The sequence below is a fragment of the Colobus angolensis genome, unplaced genomic scaffold (genome assembly GCF_000951035.1).
Source record: "Colobus angolensis palliatus isolate OR3802 unplaced genomic scaffold, Cang.pa_1.0 Scaffold9, whole genome shotgun sequence".
In the NCBI taxonomy this organism is placed as follows: domain Eukaryota; kingdom Metazoa; phylum Chordata; class Mammalia; order Primates; family Cercopithecidae; genus Colobus; species Colobus angolensis.
The window spans coordinates 8,814,878-8,832,823 of record NW_012122931.1 but is presented as its reverse complement, the minus strand read 5'-3'; the positions used below and the strand labels follow the sequence as shown (position 1 = coordinate 8,832,823).

At 50.5% G+C, this 17,946-nt stretch overlaps 1 protein-coding gene across 1 annotated transcript in view; it reads left to right on the top strand.

Moving 5' to 3' along the window:
• Window positions 1–17,946, top strand: part of MVB12B (multivesicular body subunit 12B) — a 171,881-nt gene that overhangs the window by 142,037 nt on the left and 11,898 nt on the right. Inside the window, exons 8-9 of the mRNA XM_011931374.1 lie at window positions 4,222–4,277; window positions 6,803–6,862. Of these exons, the coding sequence (XP_011786764.1) occupies window positions 4,222–4,277; window positions 6,803–6,862 (116 nt within the window). The remainder of the gene's footprint in view (window positions 1–4,221; window positions 4,278–6,802; window positions 6,863–17,946) is intronic.

The following is a 17,946-nucleotide window of genomic DNA, read 5'->3' as shown; positions in this document are numbered from 1 at the left end:
AGCACCAAGCCATGAGGGATCTGCCTCCATGACCCAAACACCTCCTGCCGGGGCTCATCTCCAACACTGGGGATTACATTTTAACATGAGACTTGTCAGGGACATATATCTAAACTATATCAATATATATACAAAAAAATGCTATTGTTGATATCTAAGTTTTACAAGTGTATAGTCCATTTTCATACTGCTATGAAGAAATACCTAAGACTGCATAATTTGTAAAGAAAGAGAGGTTTAATGGACTCACAGATCCACATGGCTGGGGAGAGCTCACAATCATGGCAGAAGGCAAAGGAGGAGCAAAGGGATGACTTACATGGCAGCAGGCAAGACAGCATGTGCAGGGGAAACTCCCCTTTATAAAACCATCAGATCTCACGAGACTTATTCACTCTCATGAGAATAGCATGGCGAAAACCCACCCCCATGATTCAATTACCTCCCACTGGGTCCCTCCCACAACTCGTGGGGATTATAGGAGTTGTAATTCAGGATGATATTTGGGTGGGGACACAGCCAAACCATATCCACACGTTACTTTTTTCTCCTTGATTTGTATTTAAAGCCCTCAACTCAGAGCAGCCAGTCTGGGCAAACCCTTTCTTCCTTATCTCCTGGCTGACTAGCGAGGCAAGAGCGCAGCGTGGCAGGAGGCCTGGCTACTGTGTTCAGAAAGCCAGGCTTACAGGACCACCTGTGTTTCTAGATCCTTCTCTTTCAAAGACATGACCATCCATTGGAAGGAGAAAGAAACACACGCTCCTTGTGGGAGCAGGGAGAAACTGCTTCGCGGGTGAGGGGGTTGACTTTGGAGCGATGGAAATGTTTTGAAACAAGATGGAGGTGGGGATCGCACACCGTTGTGATGTTCTAAATGCCACTGAATTGTTCACTTTAAAATGGTTAATTTTATATGCATTTTTTAAAACATTTCCCTCCCTGCTTAGATCTTCCCAGTCCCTGGAAGTAATTCCCAGGCTTTTTCCATCCATGGCTTTCATCTCCAACAGCAGCAGGCGGGGGTGGCAGCGAGCAGGGTCCCCAGGTCCTGAGAGACATTAGGCACTTGCCCCTCACTGGAGCCCCCTACCCAGTTTCCCAGACCCCTGTGCATGGGAACAGCAGCCCTCCCTGTCCAGCACAACCCCTGAGCCCCCAGGCCCTGCCCCTGGACTGGGGACCTGGAATGCAGAGGTGACTCGCACATGCACCTGCCAGAAGAGGAGAGGAGACACAGGCCTGGCCAGACCCCAGGGAGGGCCTCGGGGAAGGCATACTGCAGGAGAGGCACTCAGAAAACTGGGAAGGACAGCTGGGGTGCAAGCATAGAGGGAGGAAGGGATGGGCAAGCCGGGAAGAGGGTCAGATGCAAGGGGCCAGGGCCTTCAATGCCAGTCGAGAACCCCATCTTGGAAATCCTGCCCTTCTCTGTCCATTGGAGGCACAGACAGTACTGACAGCCTCTGACTCGGGAGGCCTCCCATGGGAGGAGCCCCCCTTCCTCTCTGCCATGGGAGGAGCCCCCCTTCCTCTCTGCCATCCGCAGTACTTCCCATCCCCCTCAGGTCCTGGTGTAATCCGGTCTTCACACAGCACCTTACCACCTTTTTAACACACAGGTTCCCTAGACATACAGTGACATGTAGATAGAAACAACTGTCACCAGTGAGAGGCAGTTCTTCATCCCCAAATACTAATAAGGTCTTTAAAACATCAGAGGCAGAAAGCCTGGGGAATGAACGGAGAGTGGGTTCTACAGCGGAGCAAGGAAGGCGTGGTCTCCAGCGTGCTGGTGTGTGCAGAGGCTGAGCTTGCTGAGAAACTCCCCCAGCATTTGGTCCTGTGCCTGTGAGCACTCACTATTTCCAGAGCCTGTGCGCAGTACTTGGGCGTGCAGGGAGGACTGTGCTGCGGACCCTGCTGTCTGTCTAGCAGGCAAGAGAAGCCGTGGAAGAGGTGGGTGTGTGCAGAGAGCGGGAAGTGTGGACTGTGACGGGTGAAAACAGTGGGCTTCAGGACTTTACTGGGGTGGTCAAGTAGCCTGTACTATCTAGAGCTTTGGGGCCACTGCTGCCTACCTTTGTGACCCCAGCAAGCACCGACTTCTCAGAGCCTCTGCTTCCCAATCTCTAAAATGATCAGAAGTGTTACGAATGCCCAGCCCATCTCAGCAGCACTGGGAAGGGCCTGGAAGTCAGGTCGGGCCCACGGTGGCAGGAGCTGGCACACTTCTTGCTGGATATCCGGTGGGACTGTGCCCCTCTCTAGAAGGCTTTGTGGCTCTCCGAGGCTCCTTTATTCACTGTCGAACTTTTTCATCTCTGAAGCAGCACACACGCATAGGTGCTCAGAGTTCACACACAGGTCTGCATACGGGATGTACTGAACGAGATTGAGGCCCGAATGTGGGACATACTGAATGAGATTGTTTGGGGCCTTCCCCTCACCCCACTTTCTGGGGAAGTGTTGCCTGTTCGGGCCCTTTGTCCCACCTCTTCCAGCAGCTCACAGCAGGTTGCCAGCACCACCTGAAAAGGCCTCTGACTAGGAGTGTCTGAGTCCGGCGGCCACACTAGACAGCACCCCTTCTAAGAAAGGAGGGTGCAGGGAATGCAGCGGCTGCCGCCACCTGTGCTGTGTCTTTTTGTTCATGCTGACCCAAGAAGGTTTCATTTCTTTCCTTCCCTAAAATAAAGCATGAACAGAGTTCTATGATGTTTTATTTCTGTGTGAACATAGCATGAGCCATTCAGCTTTTCTTGCTGATGGGGAGGATCTGTCCTGGGTTTCTTTTCCTTCTCTTATGTCCTTTCCTCTGGCTTTGTTGCTTTCTGCTTCTACTACTCTTCTTTGTTAGGACTGAGGAAAAAAAATATGACCACTGAAGGTTCCAGAGAAGTCATCATTCCAGGAGACATTGGGGGAAGCAAAGACTGTCGCTCCCGGGAGTGCACTGCCCGATGCTGCCCCCACACTCTACCTGGCTCCCATTCTGCTCACTGCGTTTCTCCCTGAAACCATAATTTACCGCAAAGCCACCACCTCAGGGTGCGGCCACCCCTGACTTTGGGGCTCCACACGACTACGGCTGCATGTTCCCGACTCTTCCCAGACCTAAGGGAGAAGCTGACACTGGAGAGGCCCCTACCACTGTCCCAGCAGCCACATGCTGCCGTGTTGGCTCTGCGAATGCTGGCGTCACATCTCATCCAGTGTGACCTGTTCCTCAACGTGGCAGGATTTCCAGTCCTGGTGTGGCACCAGAGTCCTCCTCTCTGAGGCTGTAATTCGTAGAGAAGCGCTCACTTATGGAGGCACACCCTGGGTCACTTTTGTCCGTGTGCTTTAGACAGTGATCCCCTGGGACAGGGTGGAGGGAGGGGCAGCCACAGAAAAGGAACCACAGCCCTGGGCCCCTGGTTTTTCCGTTTGTTGCATCCCCGTTCCATGCCCTTTCTCTCGTGTCCTGTTAAAATTGAGCACACTGGTGAGCCTCAAGTCAGCGCTTGACGCCCTGGGTCTGAGCGACTGAGAGTCAGCGACAGCCACTCTCACCCCCACCTACCAAGCACCCGCACTGTGCCAGCGCTGGCCAGGCGCCCCACCCACTCCACTTCTGATGCACAGGCACCTCGTCATGTAGGCAGTGCCGTCTTTTTAAATGTAACTTCAGTTTTTCATCTTTTAACTTCAGTTGCTCATGTGCAGTCACCAGCTGAGATTTGAACCCAGCCAATCTGACTCCTGGGCTCCTCTTTCCTCCTACTTAGACTTTTCCCCTAAGCCCAACAGCACCTTAGAGCATGTGTAATGCACATGCCTACTGCCTTCGTCTCAGTGCAGCCTGTCCCCACCAGCTGTGTCACCTTCATCCGGCTGTCAGCCCCTGGTGACTCTCCCGTTACAGATCAGAGACCAGACTCCAGGGGTGGAGAGTGGGGGTTCTAGACCAGCCCCTCTCTGCTCCTAGAGCTCTTGTCTGCACAACTACCTGGTGCTCAGGGGATGACAAGGCGCCTGCCTCTCTCAGCAGGTTGTGTGTCCTGGCAACAAGGGTGGGACCTGTCCTTTTTCATAGCTCCTGCACCCCTGTGCTAGGTGTCACCTGGCTCCATCCAGTGATGGATTCATATTCTCTGTTTCGACATTGGGTTGCTGGACAACTAAAAGCCATCTTCAGTACCTTTAATGCCATCTTTTTTTTTTCTTCTTTTGCAGCAATGGATGGTGTGCCTTTTATGATTTCAGAGAAGTTTTCTTGTGTTCCAGAAAGTGTAAGTTTTATGCATGATCGCCCTTCCCCTCTGCCACCCCCAGCCTGAGGTCCTTCCATCCTGATTTACACGACATGCAGGGCTCTTCTGGTGGCACTCATGCTCCTTCCCCCACCAGAATCTTGTCTGCCTGCATGTCCTCTCTCTCGCTGGAAACTGAACCCCACAACCCGGTGACAGGAACTCCTGAGGTTGGGGGTGGGTCGTGTGCATCTCTGGCCCTATCAGCCAGTGCCCCATGTAGTAGATGTTTGAGAAATGAAGAAAACAACAGCCGGGGGATGGGAAAGTAGCAAGAGTCTATCAGACAAGCTCAGGTGCACCGAGCCTTTGCCATGCCGCACGTGATTAACCTGAGCTGAGCTTCCCTGGTTGTGAGTGTTCTTTGTCTCCCAAGTCCAACTTAGTAAGTTTTGTTTTTTGTTATTTAAGGATGACAGTTTCCTGTAGAAAGGAGGCTGCCTCATTTTCCCATTGTCATTGCTGCATTCTGCGCTCTGACATGGGGGCCGCCACGCAAATGTCGTGCCTCTAGCTGTGGTCTCCTGCCCACGCCAGGCCACCATGGACCTCACCATCCACATCAGCACTCTCACCCAGGCCAGGCCCACGCCATCTTTATCAAAGGGACCGAGTGAGCTTTGGCCGGAACCAAAGGCCGACTTCAGACCATGAGGGGCGGCCACCCTGCATGGCAGTGGGGTCTCTGCCTCTCACTGCTAGGGTCAGCCCTCGATGACGCCAGCCCCCAAGCTGGCAGCGGCCCCCTGCACAGGGTTGCCCACGCTGGCTCAACAAACCCGTTTCTGGTTTTGATCCTTTCTGCAGAAGTTGGCCTTGAGTAGCTAATAAACATGAAGGCCCCAGCTTGGGCACAGCTAAAGAATCCTTCAGTGTTTTTCTTGGATCCAGCTTAAAACCACCCGGCTTGCGATTTGACCTGCTCTGTAGTTTCCATTTTCGTGAAATAGAATAGGCCTCCTCTGAACCCGTCTGGTAAGCAGCTTAATCTTGAAAAATGCTCGTGACGTGACATGCGGAGCTCTAGTAACTTCAGCCGACTCCACAGGGCCGCGTTGCCATGGCGACGCTGGCGCCTCTCCCGCCGTTCCCTGGGAGAGGCTGCTCTGTCCTGCTCACCAGCTCCAGTTGGGAGAATTTAGTGGGGTGGTTAGAGCCTAATGACACAGCAGCTGCACCTCTGCTGGGTCCCGGGCAGCATGGGCAGGCGGCCCCGCTCTTGCGCCCCTCGGGCTGGCAGCACGGAGCACCACACTGCTCCGTGGCTACCGGCAGAGCAGCCGCCAGCGAAATGTGTGGCTCGGTGGCCCCGTCCCAAGATCGCCCTCGCGAATGTGCTGCTGCGGCCTCGGCCAGGGCTCCAAGGCCAAACAGCCAGGCCCGGTGCCCTGCGCTCCCTGCTCTTCTCAATGCAGTGCCCCGCAGCCCCGCCAGGGGGCTGTCGCTTTGAATGGACGAGGGAATGAGGAAGGGATTTAACCCGCAGCTGCATCGCCAGGAGGCGCTAAGACCGGTTTTGAGTCTGGGTCCTGGGACTCCAGGACCGGCCTCACAGGAAACCCCTGCTGGCTTCGCGGAGGCTCCAGCTCCACTCCCACCCCTGGGCTATCGCCCTTCAGGACCATGAGAGCCCTGGGGTTCTGTCGAAGGCCCTCAGGTTTAGCCTGGGCCCCAGGAGGCTGGGCCAGGGACCCCTCTGGGGAACGCAGAACACTTATGTGCCCAGCAGGGACTCAGACCAGGAGTCACATGGACTGGACGCCCTCCGCCCTCCGAGCCTCTGAGTCCAGGCTTCTGTGGGCCTCCAGCTCACTCACTGCCATGTGTATTTGATTTTTCATGCTGTCTGTTGAAAAGCCAGCATTTTTTTTAAGTCTCCAATCTTCATGAAATTATAAAAACTCTCATTAAAATGCAATGTTATCATTTTTTACCACATTGATTTCTCAAATGATAATTGATGGGCAGTTGTTTCATTTACCTGGCATTTCCAAAGACCTGGAATCCCCCCAGCTCCTGCCCTGGATTTCCCCTGAGGAACTCTTCCTCCCTGGAGTTCCTTAAACCTCCTGCCTTACCCAGACACAGTGGCTGGGCGGCCTCCGGAGAGAGCTTGGGCACCTCCAGTTTACACCTGCAGCAAGAAAGAGCAAATCTTGCCTTCGTGTTCCGCTGGCAGGGGGAGAAGGGAAGTGAAGCAGGGCAGCCATGGTCAGTCCTCCAGGAGACCTGGACCCCTGTGAGTGCCATAGACCACAACTAGGCAGAGATCCCGCAGCACAGGGGCTGGCGCCTTGAGGGCCACATTCCTGCAGCAGGCTGTATTGTCACTTCTGCCACCCCCACCCATGACCGAGAATCCCACTGACTCTTCCTGTGGAAAGTGGGTGGAGAAACGCTAGATCACACCATGGCTTGAGACGTTACCATTGTCATGCATAAAAGTAAGTGTGGGAAGAGCATTTTCCAGCCATTTAAAAGGGTGACTTCATCTGTATTTTCAGATGCAGCCCTTTGATCTCCTGGGAATCACCATCAAATCTCTAGCAGAAATCGAAAAAGAGGTAAGCAAGCCGTCAGGGGAGGGGAGGGCAGGCCTGGGCCATCGCCCGCACACTGGCATCTCTCGTGTTCCCCTAGGGACCCACTCCAGGAGAGGGACAGGTGGAGGTGTCCCTTTCTTCTGAGAAAAACACTTTCATTTCACCCAAATGTGTTCCTTAGATAAAGTAACTCGATTCTAATGTATCTCCTACTTCCAGTCAAATGTGACCCCCATCTTGTCTTCTCTAAGTCAGAAGGTTTTACATGCCAGACGGAGCCTCAGTTCTCCTTTTTTAAAGGAAGTTTCAGCTTTGGGAAGGTGGAGGTTGGAAGACAGGCACCAGGTTGACTTTTCTTCCTCCATTTGTTTTGTTTTATTATTTGCCACCAGGAGGAGTTTGGGGAAATGACCGAGCCTCTCCACGATTTAGGGGCAGGTCAGGGAACCTTCCACTGTGCTTCATAAGCTGGAACGCATCTGGCAGCCTGGTTTCCAACAGTTTGCACATTTTCCTAATAAGAAAGAAACCCAGGACTGGTGTGCGGATGATAACTCTGAGGAAAGGGGGTTGAGTCAGACCACCAGGGCCCTCCTGTTTCCTTAAGACAGCACAGGGTGTGTGGCTTCTCTTCTGTAGAGCGGGTTGTTAAGCGGTCACACGCCACAGCCAGCTCTCCTCCGAGAGGAACATTCATCTCAAAGATGGAAATGGTAGAACCATTTCAATATTCTCCATTCCTTGGGGTTTTCTCTCGTGTACCCAGCTAGCAGAAGCCGGTTGCATTATTGAAAGATGGCTGAAATCAAGCAAAATTGAATCAATGTAGTACAACAAATTTCTAAACCTGTCATAGCAAAAACAAGACAAAAAAGTCCCCCTTTGTCTTTGATTTTCAGTAAATCATAAAAACCAACCTGATTGTCATATATAGATTTTTCTTTTTTTGATAACTCAGGGAAAAAAAGGCTGGCTAGGACATTATAAACATAGGCGTGCATAAAATTTCACGCCTGCCCCTCTCAAAGCAAGGGAGCTGTGGGTGGCCGTGAGGTCCACCTACTTATGGACGCCCCATTTGCACAGGACCCTGCCCAGGGGATGTGGGTAAGGCCTCAGAGGGGCTGCGGCTGCCACAGGTGGTCACCAGGACAGAGGTTACACTGACATACCTCCAGACCAGCCCCACTCCACCGTGGACGGAGGCAAGTCCCATCCCTGCTGTTTACCCTGGGATCACGGCAGAGCCTGTCTCATGCGGTGGTTTGTGATGCCAAATGGGTATAGGTGGGACATGTGGGCAGCAAGGGCCCCAGCATCGGGCCATCTCCCGTCCCGTTCTGCACCAGTCTGCCTGTGGGCTTAACAGTGGCACCGTTTAAGCACCTGCTGTGTGCTCAGCCTAGGGCCCGAGGCTTTCCATACATGATCACTGGTTCCTACCCCAGGCCTCATTCCTCCCTGTGTCATGGGGAGAAATGGAGACTCCCAGAGCTGGAGTAACTGGCCCAAGACAAGATGGAGACCCAGTGCGTCGTGCTCCAAATCCCCTCCACTGTGACGGAAAGTGACCTTCTCCTCTGTGTCCTTCCAAGGGGGCGCTCTAGGCTGGTGGGAAAAATGGGGCCTAGGAGGCCAGTCAGCCTAGCTCCTGACCCTGGTTGGGCCTTTGAGGTACTGGGGTGGGGTGAAGTGGGTGAGGGTCCCAATGTGGGGCCCAGGGCGTGTGGTGGGAACCCTGTAAACCTTATTCTCTGCCCCACTCTAAGGACTGAAATCTGTGATTCATTACAATGTAGTGTCTCAATGTCAGGTGCTGCGAGTCACAGTGTGGCCACCCCTAGGAGGTGCAGAGCCAGGGGTGGGGGCACACCCCGGAGTCAGTGCCTGGCTAGAATTTCAGATCTTCCGCTGACTTTTCTGAGCCAACATTTCTTTTTCTGCACAATCAGGATAGTAATAGTGCTTAGTCCAGAATCTATGTGGATTTAACTGCAAAGGTCCGGTGAATGGCCTGGACCAGTGCCTGCCTCAGTGGCTGCTGGCTGCCACCATTATCACAGCCACCACTGTCACCATCATTACCATTCTCCTTGTCCACAGAGAAGGGCATGAGTCGGCACAGGCCCACCCGTTCCGCTGTCCCACTGCTCTGTTGCTGGGGCCGAAAGTGCCATCCCTATGGACCAAAGCCAGCTGTATTTCTTGGTTTTAGCGACGGGTTTAAAAAAAAACAGGTCTGGGCCAGGTGTGGTGGCTCACGCCTGTAATCCCAGCACTTTGGAAGGCTGAGGCAGGCAGATCACCTGAGGTCAGGAGTTTGAGACCAGCCCGGCCAACATGGTAAAACCTCGTCTCTACTAAACATACAAAAAAAAAAAAAAAAAGCCGGGCGTGCATGGTAGAGCACATCTGTAGTCCCAGCTACTCAGGAGGCTGAAGCAGGAGAATCACTTGAGCCCAGGAGGCGGAGGTTGCAGTGAGCCAGGATTGCACCATTGCACTCCAACCTGAGCGACACAGTGAGACTCCGTCTCAAAAAAAATAACAAAACAGGTCTGTACTTGCTATTGAAGTAAATTAAAGTCGATGTAAAGAAACGTGGGGAGTGGGGAGAGGTTAGAACCTTAAACAGGGTAGAAAGCCATAACAAGTATCACCGCAGTCAAGAGCACCACAGAGTTTTTCATTTAACTTGAGGATTTAAAAGTTCCTTATACCACCCGTTCACGTGCACAGCCATTCGTGTAATGTTGATGTCCACACAGTCTGGCCAGCTGGCTCCTTCCGCAGCCGTGGCAGAGGCTTTTCTCCATAAATAAACCTGAAGTTGCTTCTTTTAGCCACTGAACTCAGCATTGCTCGTGGGAGTTGGGGGCTCAAGGAGAAGTGGTGCCCGGAACCAAGCGACTGGCTGTCACTCTTGGGCTCTGCGAGTTTGGCCCTGGAGTGGGCCGAGTGTCCCCTGGGTCGGGATGAATTTGATTTTGTGCCTTTCATTTATAACAGGTCTGGCTGCCCTTGGTGAGGAGCCTGGGGGTGGAGAAGTCTCTGCTCAGAAATTTGCTTTGCTCACTGTAAACCTTGGTGTATTATACCATTAAATTAAAAAAAAAAAAAAATAGAGTAAATACAAGTGGGAGACTGCTTTCAGGTTCTTTCAGGTTCAGGGGCACAGACCTTTGACCACGCTCCCACTTGTCCAGAACAGCTCCCCAGGCTCACCCGGGATTCCCAAACAGGGTGGCGAGCCCGGCCTCCAGGGAGAGGCTGCTCTGTACCAGGCAGGTGCTGCCCTTCACGATCCCTCTGCACCCCGTGGGAGGAAGTGGGGTCTACCCGTTTACAGAAGTCTGGACTCAAGAAGTTAAGTGACTGGCCAGCCTCCCACAGCAGCAACCCAGAGCTGAGCAGTGGGGCTGAGTGTGACCTGGCTGAATACATGACTGTCTTTATCTACTACACAGTGGTCCCAACTTGAAGGGAAATAGAGGTGTGAGCCCTGAGGCAGCACTGTCCTGTCCTCCCAGAACTGCGGCCAGTGTCCCTCCTGCCAGTGTTAACTGTCCTCACCATGCCCTGCCTGGGGGATGTTTCTGAATTGAAGCCCAAACACAGTTGCCACCATTCAGCTTCAGGGCGGTCACCCTCCAACAAACCGTGTGACCCTGTGCACTCTGAGCATGGAGGTTAGGAACATGGGAAGCCAAAGGGAGCTCCCCAGAGCCAGCCAAGCAGAGCTGCCCCCACCCGCACAAGGACACAGATGGCCTGGCCCAGGAGCTGCCCAGCACTGATTGACAAATGGGGTATCACCTGGTTAGGGGTGGGCAGTGTCCCTCAGCCCCCAGCATCCTGAGGGGCCCCAAGGAGCATGCGCTGCTGGGCCCGCACAGCCAGGCTGCCCTGGAGAACTGGAAGGGGAGAGCCCATTCAGATGCCGGTGTCTGCAGGGACCCTCATGGGCTGTGTAGACAGTGGACAGGACACAGTCTCCCAATGTGGATGCCTGGGGTAGGGGACAAATCTGCCGCATAGGTTTAGCTCTGGGGCAAGTTCCCAGGCCCCCTCCCCTCAAAGTGGAGCACAGGCCTGCTCATCCCAGCCCAGCGCGTGGCATGGCGCAGTGGTCAGGGCACCCGGCAGCTGGTGGAGAGTGGTTAGAGGTGGCTGCTCTGCTCTTCACCAGGGTCTCCCCAGGAGTCGTGGTACCTGATGCACTTGGGTGAAATTTCACCAAAAACGCCCAAGGACGGTCATGTTTTAAAGTTAGAATCAATATATGCGCCATGAAGCAAATTTTGAAGAAAAGGATTTTTTGAAAGACAAAAAACCTTTCATGATTCGGACTTGCTCCGTGATGGCGTCGGTGGCTGAAAGTGAAGGAAGCCATAATTCATACAGAAATTCCAACTCAAACACCGTCACCCTGCTGGCTCCCCGTGACAGTGCAGTGGCCTCCTGCCTGACCGTCTTCCAGCAGCCCTGTGCTCCTGCCACCTCTGTCACCTCGCACCCAGAGCAGGGGCTTTGCCGTCCTCCCAGGGCCTGCATACATGAGTCCCAGGCATGAGGAAGTGAATTTTTACCTCATCTTCTCTCAGCCAGGGAGGTGACCAGGGGCTAGTCAGTACCAGCCTCGTGGCCACTGTGGGCAGTTTTCTGGTCCTGGCCCCACCTGTCCATGCCTCGTCCCCTCCCCTCCAGTTTAGCTCTGCAGGAGGGCAGTGGGTGACCCGGTGGGGCTGTTGTCCCCGTGAAGCCCTTACTATTCTCCAGACAAAAGGCTGTCTGTGTCCCGGAGCCTGGGAAGTGTAATTTCGCAGCCAGCGCCCATGATGAAGCATCTTCTCTGGGTGTGAGGAGATGGGCGTATAAATATTCTCTGTCTCTGCCGCTCTTTATTTCCCTGGTAAGCAGTTGCCCCATTTCTCCAGCTGATGGATTCCCCATCGCAACCAGGGTGGGAGCTGCCTGACTCTGCAGTCCAGGCAGCAGCTTCTAAAATAATCCTCATGTCTTGGTTACCTGTGTATCCTCCCTCCCCGCCCGCGGTCCCGCCCTGGCATCCCTGGAAGACCTCACCATCCCGGCCAGGAGGCAGCAGCGTTGGGTGTAGGTTTCAGGCTGCGTGCATAACTACCCGCAAGCCTTGTGAGAACAGGAGTGAACCTTTCCTGCAGTGACAGGGCACCGGGCAGTGGAGAAGTCCGGAGCGACTTCCAGCCCCATGTGGAGCCATTTCTACCAGCTGCCTAGTGATCCCCATTCCCTTCCGGGGGTGCCACCATCAAAACTGCGGCAGAGGAAGCGCTCATTAGCCTGCTGCGCTCCTGGTGGAGCAACAGCCTCCATTTTCATTCGACTTTAAAGCCGAAAGATGAGGGAGGGTCTCATTAGTAAAGGGACACTCTAATATTAATCACCCCCTTAAAATTGACAAGGGAGGCAGTTCATTTAACCACTTAATTGCTGCAGGTTTTTATGGGCTGCTGTTTGCAGACATATTTAATGAAGAAGTTATAAATCTAAGGGAGCTTACAATTTTAATTTTATACCTAAATATTTTCCTTGTTCTCATGTTTGTAGTCAATCCTCAAGAGTGTAGTCACGTGGAATGTTCTTTAAATGAACATATTTGCTAACTGGCGTGATTTCAGTTTTTAAAACATTGGTTCCAGCAATTAGGCATTTTTTTCAGTTCCCAAATGACTAGAGAAATTCGTCTTGATTATAATTGCTCTTAGCCACGCATATCTAATTTGTGTCTTTTTAAGTGTTAATTAGTAAACACTTTGAGCTGACATCTTTATGTGTTTGTGCGTTGAAAAATGGGGCTTATTGCTTATTTAGCTTGGGGCCGATTCCACTAGTATTTACGTCACGACATTGAGGTGGAATTAACGAAAATGCATTTGGCAGCATGAGGTAAAAAGGATTTTTGAATTCAACTTTTAGATGTCCGCATTGCGTGGGCTTCTGTGGGTCTCTTCAAATATACGAGGTTAGTGTAGATTTGGGACCTATGTCCCACAGGAATAAAGTGAGGCAGATTTTTGTATCAGTAATGAAATGGCAGCGTCCCAATTTTATAAAAGCAAAATGTGCCTTTTCCCGCACAATTGTTCATTCTTTCTACTTTTGGAAAGCTTTCCTGGTGCTTATTAAATGTTGACGAATTTTGTGGCGCGAACTGGTGCAGCCTGAAAAATGTGTGGTCCCTTTGCACCATCTAGTGGTAGAATCTTAAGCTGCAGCAGGAAATAAGGGGCCTTTTCTCTGCCTATGAGATTCAACATTTCACACCACCCAGAATCCTTGTTATTTATTTATTTTTCAGTTAGGAAGCTGAAATGTTTGGGGAAATAAATCTGCCTACCTCATATATTCAAAGTTATGTAAATAAACAGAAGCCAACCAGTTCTGCTCCTTTTTTTAATATATTGCTAAAAGACGCAAAACTGTCACCCAAATTCCTACAGGGCTGTCCCACTGAGCTGAGCTAATTCCAGCCCAAAACAAAGAAACGTAACGAATGAGTTAAGTAGATGGCCTTGCAGAAATCATGAGAGAAGTCTGAGGCTTCTTTTCAATACAGGATATCGCTTGGGACCACCGCTTCATAGACTCTACCAGCGTCTGACCACAGTGTAGGAACCATTTTCTGCCATAGACAAGATTAATTCTCTTTCCATAAATTGTGGAGGTTCTTTTGGGCAGTTTATCATTCTAAGCAGCTCCCCTGCCGATCAAAATTGATTTTTTAAATATTTAGTGTTTTCCTGAGTACCCAGGTTGTCCATGTTTATAAAAATGCAAACATTACAGGAACATGTAAAAGGTGAACCTCCCCCTCCGTCCACTCCACTCCTGGGGCACATGCGTGCACGCACACACACACACGCGCGCGCACACGCGTTCAGGAAGCTCATGCAGTACCGCCGGCCGCGACCTGGCTCTGCACTATATAGTATGTCTTACACGTCTTCACATGTTGCTTTACAGATCGGCCTACTCTTTTTAATGACTACATGTTGTTCCCTTTTATGATTATGCCATAATTTATCTAACCAATCCACTATCGACTGACTTTTGAGGTGTTTCCAATTATTCACTATTACGCCGCTGCAATAGATTTCCTTGTACACGTGCCCTGGCTCCCCTGGGTCTTTCCCTGGAAGAGGATGCATGTTACCATTTGCCTTTCAAACAGGATGGGGCTATTGGAAGTCCCGCAGTGGTGCCTGAGGGAACCTTTCCTCACATCCTTATTCCAGCTAAGACTCACTGGGACCTTCATGTGCCCCTCCATTTAATTAATAATCTTTGCTTATTTTGGCCAGGTGCAGTGGCTCACACATGTAATCCTCACACTTTGGGAGGCCTAGGTGGGAGGATCACTTAGGTCCAGGAGTTTGAAACCAACCTGGACGATCCCATCGCTACAAAAATTAAAAAGTTATCCAGGCACAGTGGCTCATGCCTTTATTCCCAGCTACTCAGGAGCAGGCTGATGTGGGAGGATCACTTGAGCCCAGGAAGTTGAGGCTGCAGTGAGCTATCATTGTGCCACTGTACTCCAGCCTGGGTGACAGAGAGAGACCATGTCTCTTAAAACAAGCAAACAGAAAAAATCTTTGACCATTCTTCAAGTTGAACAACTTTTGAGATGCTTATGAGCCACCGTGTTCTCACGTGAGCCTCTTCTGCTTGCTGTCTGCTCAGTTGTTTTCTATCAGCTTCTGTAGCTTTTGCATTGATTTTTAAGAGCTCTTTATGTTTTAAAGGCAGCAAACTTTTCTCTATAAGTTCAAATACACATGCTTTAATCACTGTCTTTTCACCTGGTAAATGATGTGTGTGTTCTGCTATACAAAAGTTTCAAAATGTTCATGGGCAATTTTCTCTTCGTTTATTTGGGCTTTGTGTCGTAGATTATAAAAACATTCACCCCTATTTTCCCTTATTATTTTACATATTAAAATATTAAATACTTTTCAACTACTTAATCCATCTGAAATATATTAGAAGGTAAGACCTACAGACAGCTTTATTTTACCCTAAAACATTGGCTGGTTTTGTCAATATTGGCGATCTTTCTTTGACTCTTAAATGCTACTTTTATCATATATAAGTGGACCAGTGGATGTTTTTCTTGATTCCGTTCTGCTCCATTATTCTATTTTTACATTATTACCACACTAGTTTGAATCTTACAGCTCTATAGTAAGTTTTAATATAGGGTAGGGTTGGTTCTCTCTTTTTTCCCCCAGAATTTTACTGATTTTATTCACAGGACTATTCTTCCAGTTGAACTTTAGAATCCTGCAGGGGAAGGAAGTTGCAGAAAGCCCACTCTAGATTTTTATTGGAACTGCATTGAGCACATGGTTGAACAGAATAGTAATTGGAATCTTAGATCAAGCGTCTCTCCATCCAGAAACAAGGGATGCCTCTTGTTAGCCCAGGTCTTGGTCCTTTCTCTTTAGGTCATTCCTAGCTGCTTTATGTCTTTGTGGTTCTTGTGAACGAGGTATTTTTTCTCATTCTATTTTCTGTCACTTATAAGTCAAGAAACCATTGACTTTTGTGTATTATTTCTGGAGCTAGATATCCCTCTGGCTTCTTTTACTGTTTCTGACGGCTTTCCAGCTGCGTGTCGTCGGTTCCCCAGGCAAGCAGTTACATCGCCAGCGAATGCTAAGGCCTCCATCCTGGCAAGGTTGTTTCTCTTCCTGTGTGCCATTGTCCAACACCTCGGCAGGGACTTGCAGGTCCCCAGGCCTCCTTATGTCATCCATATTTTTAATGGAAGTTTGTAGTTTCAATATTAAACCATAGTGCTGCGTTTTGACTTGCTATTTATAGACATTGTCTTTTTGTTGTTGTTGTTGTTAAAGCGTTAGCCATCTATTTCTATTTTCCTAAATGTTTTTATCAGAAATGGATGGTGGCTTTTGACAATTGTCTTTTAATCATCCATTGAGATGATATTTTTTTCTCCCCAGGCATATTAATACGGTGGATAGAGTTCCTAATTCTGAGAGTCTTGGAAGCCCCCTCCCCCACTGCCCTTTTGGGTCTTGTCGGCAGCCAATGTCGTCCTAGCAGCCGCCACCACCACACAGCTTGTTCCCGTGGTGGCCCAAGGCATTCATCATATGAATAAGAGAACCAGGCTAAGCCTGCAGAAATAAAGTGAAGCAGAGGTGATGTTTGCCAGGCAGAACCACCTGCCCTGGTTACCGCTGTGAGTCGTACCCGCTCATGCAGAATTGAAGTCAAGGTGAATATCTCACCTTTTGCAAGTCCTTCAGAGGAAGATTTTCCTACCCTTTTCTTATGGTTTCTGGGAACTTTTGCACCTCTAGTGTTAGGTAAAGTAATGCCTGCTAAGATGAACAAGTGGAAGGCTACTTAGCATGTGTGTAAAAATAAGCATCAAGACAAAGGGTGGGGAGGGCACCTTCCCAGAGCACCTCACGGCTCTCATTTTCCACCCAGTAACCAGTACTGGCAATCAGTGTGGTTTTAAATCTCTTCTACGAACAATCCAGAAGAGGAGAAATAGGATGACTCGCTTTTTAGGTGGTATTCAGGTGAATTCTAAAATGCTGACTCAGTGACCAGGGAGCCCCCAGGGTTGTTTGCAGACACCAAAATAGCATTTAGGCTGGGCCTGGTGGCTCACACCTGTAATCCCAGCCCTGTGCCAGACCAAGATGGGTGGATCACTGGAGCCCACCGATCTTGAGAGTCTGAGTTTGAGATCAGCCTGGACAACATGGTAAAACCCCATCTCTACAAAAAATACACAAATTAGCCAGGTGGGATGGTGCATGCCTGTGGTCCCAGCTACTGGGGAGGCCAAAGTATGAGGATCACTTGAGCCCAGGAGGTCAAGGCTGCAGTGAGCTGAGATCGAGCCACTGCACTCCAGCCTGAGTAACAGAGTGAGATCCTGTCTCAAAAAAAAAAGAAAAAAAGAAAGAAAGAGAGAGAGAAGAAAAGAAAAGAAAAAAAAGAGAAGAGAAGGGAAATGGCATTTATTCAGTGGCCAGGGCATCTGACAGTGCACAGCCCCGCCCAGAGCCCCCACCCAGAGCAGCACAGCTGGACATGTAGGTGCCACAGGGAGTGAGGGGTTGGGGAGAGCAAAGCAAGAGCAAGGCATGTTTTTGTCTTTGTTCATCATGCAACCATCTTCATTTCCACCACAAAATGTGCTTTCTCCCATTTTTTTTTTTTTTTTGGAAATACATAGTTTTCTCAATCTATCTTTCATTTTCCTACTTTTAATAGTCACAGGTACGAGAAACATTTTGCTTTCTTGCTTGCTGTGCCCGCATCATCCTATACATGCACATGCAAGACACAGTCACGGTGGTGAGATGGCAGTGGACGGTCTTCCCAGCTGGGCGCTTTGTAGGGAGTGCTGGGGACTGTGGCAAACTGGAGAGCACAGGCCTCTGGAAAGAAGGCCACCTCCACCCACCACCTACCTGTGAGACTGAGGGTTTACTGGGTGAGAATGAGGGTCTGGAATTGTCATATCTCCCCATGTCTTTTTCAATAACTTCTAGATAAATATTGGCATCCTATGCAGAGTCTTTCCACTTTTCAATGTTTATGACTATTGTGAAACACCACACAGGCCAGCACTGTGAAGCTGCAGCTCGTACACTGCCTGCAGAGAGAAACAGACCAAATCACTAGACTCAGTTTCATCATCCACAGGCATGACGTGCTGCGTGGACAGGCCCTGGGCTTGGTACTTGATGTGCATGAGTTACTGTGCCGTGGGATGGGCTGACACTCAGTCATGCCCAGAAGCCCCAGGGCTGTGCCAGCACAGTGCTGCTGACACAAGGACTAAAAACCAGGATGACCTTCTACCTACCCAAGAACTGAGCCCCTAAACTAGCTGCTTTCTCTCCTTTGCATTGAGCTATGCCCAGAGGCTGATGTGTCTCTTCACTCACCATCGACTTGTCCATTCACCCACCCACTTACCCACCCATCCATCCACCTACCCATCCACCCATCCATCCACCTACCCATCCACCCATCCATCCGCCTACCCATCCATCCACCTACCCATCCAC